Source organism: Ciona intestinalis, chromosome 10, assembly GCF_000224145.3.
Source record: "Ciona intestinalis chromosome 10, KH, whole genome shotgun sequence".
In the NCBI taxonomy this organism is placed as follows: Eukaryota; Metazoa; Chordata; class Ascidiacea; order Phlebobranchia; family Cionidae; genus Ciona; species Ciona intestinalis.
Genome location: NC_020175.2, coordinates 3,420,134 through 3,427,777, shown reverse-complemented (window position 1 = coordinate 3,427,777; position 7,644 = coordinate 3,420,134). Strand labels below are relative to the sequence as shown.

General features: G+C 30.7%; 1 protein-coding gene across 1 annotated transcript in view; it reads right to left on the bottom strand.

Moving 5' to 3' along the window:
- Positions 1–7,644, bottom strand: part of LOC113474036 (zonadhesin-like) — a 47,816-nt gene that overhangs the window by 33,495 nt on the left and 6,677 nt on the right. Inside the window, exons 10-17 of the mRNA XM_026836475.1 lie at positions 7,217–7,323; positions 5,900–6,076; positions 5,312–5,543; positions 4,514–4,678; positions 3,893–4,013; positions 953–1,034; positions 498–645; positions 25–107 (exon numbers count right to left, since the gene is read on the bottom strand). Of these exons, the coding sequence (XP_026692276.1) occupies positions 25–107; positions 498–645; positions 953–1,034; positions 3,893–4,013; positions 4,514–4,678; positions 5,312–5,543; positions 5,900–6,076; positions 7,217–7,323 (1,115 nt within the window). The remainder of the gene's footprint in view (positions 1–24; positions 108–497; positions 646–952; positions 1,035–3,892; positions 4,014–4,513; positions 4,679–5,311; positions 5,544–5,899; positions 6,077–7,216; positions 7,324–7,644) is intronic.

Sequence of the window (7,644 nt, the reverse complement as noted above, 5' to 3'; positions counted from 1 at the left end):
AACCGACACAGCAAAGAAACTTACTGTGCATATTATAGAACCTTGTGCACTGAATTGACCAGCAATACAATCAACAGGGGTAGCAGCAGGATCAAGACAACTTTGCCCTAAAAATATTAAACAATTTTTTGAATAATCTAAATGCTAATTTAATATAGGAATTGTGGGGTCTTTGTTTTTTTGTTTAAGATAATAATTAATTTTGTATATATAGTTTTAATGATATTACAAAAACACTCTATTATATAAGGCATTTCATAAAAATATTGTAATTTTTTTAAAAGGAGATAGTTATGGCATATTACAGCAATAAACATATATACCATTACAGCAGTTCATTACACACAAAATATATATAAAAAATACAAACATAGATAAAAACATACTACTTAACTTGAAAATATAATTTTACGAAAAAAACACCATCATAAAAAAACATTATTACCGTTTTTTTTTATATAAAAACAGGAATTTTTTAAATTTACAAACTTTTGTACCTGCTGGGCATGGAATGCATGTAGATTTCCCTTCACTGTCTTGATATGTGCTATTCACGCACTGTTGGGGGGGTGCTGTACTACCAGAACATGAAAACCCTTTGGGGCATGCCTCGCATGAAGTGGAGTTAAATAAGTAGGATCCTGGCTGTGATACAAAGAATGGGTTTACTTTTTTTATTTTAACTCATTTTAAAGTTTTTAATTTAAAAAATTAAAAAAAATATTTTAATTTTTTTTTGAAAAATTTTAGTTTTAAATTTAAAAAAAAATGTGTTTAGAATTATTGTATCTTTTTATGCAAAATACCGTGGCGTTATGTTAAACAACTATACATACATTATTTTTATTTAGTTCCCCAAAACAATAGCAAAGATCATGTTATTTAAAGAACGAAAAAAAAGAATCCAATATGTGTATTGCTATGCCTAGTTTCGCTAAATTATGAAACTTACTGAGCATGCAGTTGATAATCCAGTCACTGGGTCATAAATGGTTCCTTGTGCAGCAGTGTAGCATATGGTTGAACCAGGTGGACTGAAACCAGTTAAAAGTGTGAGTAAGAATACACAAAGTACAGTGTGTTTGTCGAGCATGGCTATTTGTAGTATGACAATCGCATGTTAAAGAAATTTCGTAAAAAATAAAAGTATCTGGAAAAAGAGATATAAGTAGCAGCAGGTTACTAAAGTAATAAGTTTGTAAAATAATGTTTGTCAAGAAATTTACAGATATATATATAATTTTTTTTTTAATTGGTAACTGACATTAAACAAAGCTTTGTTTTTATACTTACAGCAAATGTGTAAGAATTTTTTTCAAAAAAAAAATTTAAATTTTATAAGAAAATATTTATTTTTGAATTTGGTAACTGACATTACAACAAAGCTTCGTTTTATTACTTATACCAAAAGTGTAAGAATGTTTTAGGAAATGTAAAAAAATTGAAAATTATTTTTTTTTAAATTTTGTAACGGATATGCTTGTTCTAATAGTTACTCCAAATGTATGTTTTTCTGCAGTGTGGGAAATTTTATGACACTTGAGATTTAAATAGTGTTTGGGGATTAACTAGTAGGAAATGGCGCAATTTAAAGGTGATAACTTTGGTGGAACAAAAGAGATCGAGTGTCCGTGTAATCCTATTTGTATAGAAGTGAGTAATTGTGCGATGCGACAAAAAACTAACGTCAACTGAAACCACTAACACGGCGTGCCTGCACTGGCCTTTGTGGCCTTGGCTTGCTGTGGCGACCGCCAGCAAACGAATGGCAGTGTTGTGGACACCGTTATTACGACAAGGATGCCGCGGCTCCAAAGCAAACAAGTGCCGCGGCTTGGCAGAGCCGTCTGAGCGGAAAAAAACAAACAATGACTTATCTATTGACGCACAAGCTACTTTTTAGTGGTTTAAATGGAATTTTAATCAAAATCGGGATTAGTTTACAGATAATATTTAAAAACAAAGTTACTGTTGTAAAAAGATTAAAAAAAATTAAAAAATCATTGTTTTTTAATAGAAAACATGCTGCATTTTTATGTTTTAGAAATATTAAAACTACTTAAAACAACAAAAACAATACTTTTATAAAAAAGTTAAAAAACAGTTTAATTTATTATAAGAAACCTAAATATGTTGTGTTAATATTTTTTTAAATGTTAAAACTACTAAATCAACAATACTTTTTTTGAGATAATAATTTAATTTAAATTTATTAATTTGATAAGAATTACTATACCACTATACAGATATAAGTCTGTAAGTGGAAAAAATCACGAAATAACGCAAGTGTCAGCAAATATAAACTTATCTCTTTGTGCTATCAGTTCAGTAATAATATAACCAGCTTTTAAAAAATTTTTTTTTTAACATTTAAGAAAAAATGTTCCATTACTTTATGTAACTTGACTATGCTACTAAATATCAGTAAACAAGTTAAAAATAAAACATTTTACATAAAAATTGCACATTTTGCGACTGATTTAAATAAATAATTGGCAAATTATGTTATTTTAATACAGATTTTTGAAAATTAAAGCCTCTTTTTTAGAACCAAAGGCTAATATTTACTGTTTACAAAATATTGTCTAAAAAGAATTTTCTCAAATTATTTTCTGAAGGAATGGACTCAAAAATATATATTCTGATTTATCTAATGAACTGGTTATGGGTTACTCTGGAAATGAATACTTTCTACAGCTGATTTAATACACATAAAACGCGCAGAAAAAAAACTTTATAACCTACGTTATAAAAAGTTTTTTTTTAACATCTTATAATTTTAGAGGAAAAAATCCAAACACAGTGCCTTTTTTTAATTTTATCCAAAATTTTCAAAACGGCTTCAAAATTTTCAAACTAAACTAGAGATCTGAAGAGCATTTAAAGAATTCACTTTCCTTGCTTGAAATGATGGTTTTGATCAAACAAGTCACAGACTCATCATAGTTAAATATTAACCAGAAAAAAGCAAACCTACTAAGCACACATGATTTCTGACGCCTCGTTTCTTGGCTAAGAAGTGATATTTATTACTCTAATTCTAGTCACTAAGCTATAAATCTATCTAGTGGTAAAAAATGTTAAAAACGCTTATTTTTTTTCGGAAAAAAATTAGCACCTAAATAGGCAGCTGGTGAGAGTTTCAGTAACTATACTGTTATAGAGGTTTTTCATTGGCAAATATTCTGGTTTTTGTTTTGAGTAGAATAAAGGATCCATGAACAGCTAGGGCCTTTGTAGATTTAGATGAATAGGGTTATTGTATTGTCTGTGCAAATGACTAGGTGTACCCGCCGTGAAAAGGGTTTTATAATTAAAGAAGTTAGAATAACAAATGAAGGTATATGTACATAGATAGCAATGTCTAAATATAGTCCAATGCTGATATGACGATGGTATAGGCAGTATTGTATATAGACAGTATGTATATAAGATACAGTGTAACTCTTTATATAAGATTAAAAAAAAACCATAATATCATATAAATTTGGGCAATAATATATAAAGACAGCTGCATTAACGATACAGGGTAAGTTTTTAAATAACAAAAAAATCTTTAAATATAAATATAGTAACAATTAAAACACAGAGGTAAAAACTACTTGAGAAAAATTATCTAACAAAATGGTGTCCAAAAAATTACTAAACCGACAGAATAAGTTTTTTAAGTAAGAAAGGCTTAGCTACAGAGATATATTGTAATAGCACGTCATAACAAAAGTATAGCCTGCTTATTTTACTTAGGATATGGTATTAATAAGCATTGTTGCATACCTGTTTTTTGTTGTTGTTTTTTATGTAAAATGGTGTTAGCTACAAACAGGTTAAAAAAAGTCAAAAATCTATATCTTTTTATTCTAATTATTATATGATATATGAAAAATATGCATACCTGTACATTCCCAATGTGCATGGTTCAGGCTGTGCTGTAGGGAATACGCATGTGTGGTCCTTGGGACAAACTGTACATGATGAACTGCTATTGGTAGTAGTGTATGTGCCAGAACTACAACCTGTAATGAGATTTAAAGGATTTTTCGAAATTTACATTTTGGCATTTTGGTAATGCTATATAAAAGTATTAGGGCTATGATTATTTAGAGATTTCTAGATTTTTTTTATAGCATGTCAAAAATAGTTTGTCAAACAACTGAACACGGTAGAGGGGGTATTTACCATAGGCTTATAGGTTACTATGGCAGTTACATACTTTACATTTAAATTATAATGGTGAATTATCATTTTGGTATAATAAAAAAAAGCAATTAACAATATACATGACCAGTGGGGCAGCCAGAAAAAAAAGAGTAAATTTAAAAAAGTATTTTTTTCAATTCTTTTTTTTTGGTATTTCTAAAAATAGTCGCGACCCCTGAAACCCTGCCCTGGCTGCTCCACTGCTTATGTTCATTAAACGATCAAAGCATTAATTCTATTTAGGGTAATAATTCAGTACTAAAATGCACTGAACTTCATTATAATGAGAGTCATAAATTATTAACACAAAATTCACCTATGCAGACTGTAGATCCCACAGCACTGTATGTTCCAGCTAAGCATGCTTGAGGTTCTACATTAGTAGCAATACAGCTGTGACCAGCAGGACATGGAGAACATTGTGTGGACGTGAAGTCAGTATTGTAGGTGCCGGTCTCACATGCTTTGCATTGAACTGTGTCTAAAAGTGGAGGAAAAGTTTTTTAATGGTTAGTTTTAAATTGTAACACGTTTTTTTGTGGCTAGTTTTTAAGCATTTTAAAGCCTAAAATTGGTAAAAGCAGAAGCAAAATTTTTTTTGTGGCTAGTTTTTAAGCATTTTAAAGCCTAAAATTGGTTAAAAGCAGAAGGAAAAGGTATATTATTGGCTAGTTTTAAATTAACAGCATTTTGAAAAGCAAAATTGGTTCAAAATTAAAATATAGGAAATTTTTAACAAGTGTGTTTATATTTTTAAGAGGTTTGTGAGAAAATAAATTAGACCAATTTTACAGCAAAAAAGTTACAAAATTAGATTTTTCAATACATTTAACATTTACTTTGTGAATTTTGTTATTAAATAGTTTACAAAAATATAAATGATATTATTTCTTAAGTTTTGATTATAAAATGCTATATAATAAGTAGACTCTTTTCTGTAATTACAGACAGTTTATAAAAAATACTCACAAAAAATAATCACCCACAAAGTAACATACTTGGTAACTCATAAGCTGGCATGAGGTGTATCAACACCCGTTTTATATAACAAATTTTGTTTTCCGGCCACGCGAGGATAAAGTAAGTTACATTGTATTCGTATTATTATTTATACCATTGGTGTCTGCATAGGAGCCCGGAAAGCACTTAGATGGTTCAGTGGCCCCATCTGGACACTCATGGCCCACCGGGCAGCTTTGGCACACAGTGGAACCATTGTGCGCGGAGTAGGACCCGGCGTTGCACAGTGAGCACTCCATAAGACCCTCAACAGAAGCCACGTAGCCAGACTGACAGGGTATGGGAGGCAGGTTGGGTGAAGGGCAGTAGTGACCCACTAGACATGCCTGGGAGTTTGTGTTTAAAATAAAATTATTTATTAAAAAATCCAACAAATTTAGGCACATTATAATATTTAAGAAGGAAATACTATTTTAAACTTTTTTATATTATTCTATTCTTTGAAGGGTGAGGGCCTGAAACCTTGGGGGACATAAGGTATAAAAAATAAAAGATTGCCCTTAAAACACAGTTTTAGACTATTTACTCATTATAATACGACAAACTGTTTATTATCACATAAAAGAATTATAAAAAATTATAAATTTATATAATTATAAAAAATCCTATATAATATTTATAATAATTATAAAAATCCTACATAATAATTATAAAAAATTATTTACAACTATAATTTTCTTACTGTGCAGTTGGTCAAGCCTTCAGCTGCCGCATACCAGCCATAATTGCATAGGAAGCATTCAGACAGACCAGATGTTGAAACTGTACCATTGGAACAAATTATAGGGCTCACTGTACCACTGCCTGGACACTTGTAGCCTGCTGGGCAATTTTTACAACCAGCTTGGCCAGGTAGGTCCTAGAAAAATTAGAATGAAATGAATTAATGTAACTTACTTTATCCTCGCGTGGCAGGAAAATGACAGTCGTTAAATACCAGTGTTCTGTTTCATACACCTCGTGCCAGCTTACGAGTTACCAAGTATGTTACTTTGTGGGTAATTATATTTTTTGATTTTTTCTTTTTTTATGTGTGGCTGATAATTTGTCTTGCCCAAAGACACATATGCCCACAACGGTAGCACTGACGAGCTTTGAACCCATTACCTCTGGGTTAGAGACTGGCGCGCTAACCAACTGTGCTACTGTGCCAGACAAATTTTTACATGCACTGTAGGAGAATAACCTTTGAAATGCAATTTAGATAAAGTAGCTTTTAGCTGCATATCGGTGTAATAATATAGTAGGGTGGAAAAAGACGGTATACATTTTCATTTTAAATTTTGTCCCATTTGTATTAAACAAAGAACATTCAAACAATAATTGAAACCGTATCTTCACGACTCCCATAGACCGTTGTTAATTGATTAAAACACGATCGGGATAATGATATTATGTGTTAAGGTGTCTCGTCTTATGTTTCACACAAGGTCATACACCTAATACAAAAAAGCTTGAATAAGGTATGTAGGTGATATATGCTATTGGAACAATGTTGTCCGTGTAATAAAACACCTAACTCTCATTGTCAATTGAAATGTAACCTATATTGACCATGATTTTAAACATGTTTGCTTCTTTGTATAAAAAGCTAGTATAAAAATACTAATTATAAAAATCAAACTAAACAAAATATTTAATATGGGCAAAAATGAGAATTCATTTAAAAAAAAGGAAAAATTGTAAATACAATGTATATTCAATAGGCTATGCAGTTAAACCGGCAAAAAAAATGTAAAAATTTTAAACACGATGTATAGTAGGGTGGGGTAAGATGGGACATCTTTAGCGCATATTCAAGTATTGTAATAGTGTTTTTCACAGTTTTAAACAATTAACAAAGGTCTATGGTAGTCGTGAGGATACGGTTTTACAATCCTTTGAATTTTCTTTGTTTACTACCAAACGGAAGGAGAAAATAGAATGAAAAGGTGTCCCATCTTCCCCCACCCTGCTATATATTGAAAAGGCTATGCAGTTAAACCGTCATAACAATTACCTGATATGTGCCTGCATTACAAGGTGTACATATGGTAGAACCATTTGTGGCAAAACTACCTGCTTGGCATTGGGTTGGGTTTGATGATGGGTTTGAACAACTGTAGCCTGAAATGAAAAAAAAAACATTTTAATCCACAAATATTCACCCACAAAGTAACATACTTGGTAATTTATAAGCTGACACGAGGTGTATCAACACCCCTGTTATAACGGCTGTCGTTTTCCGGCCAAGCGAGGATAAGGTAAGTTACATGTATTCATTCATTATGTATAAAAAAACTATATAAACCGATGTGTGTAGTCTACGACTGTAGTGGAGGTAATGAAAAAAACATATTATATATATAAATATATATATATATATATATATTATATCTTAATAGGTTTTTTAATGTATTAAACAGTAACACAGGACACAGTTCGATT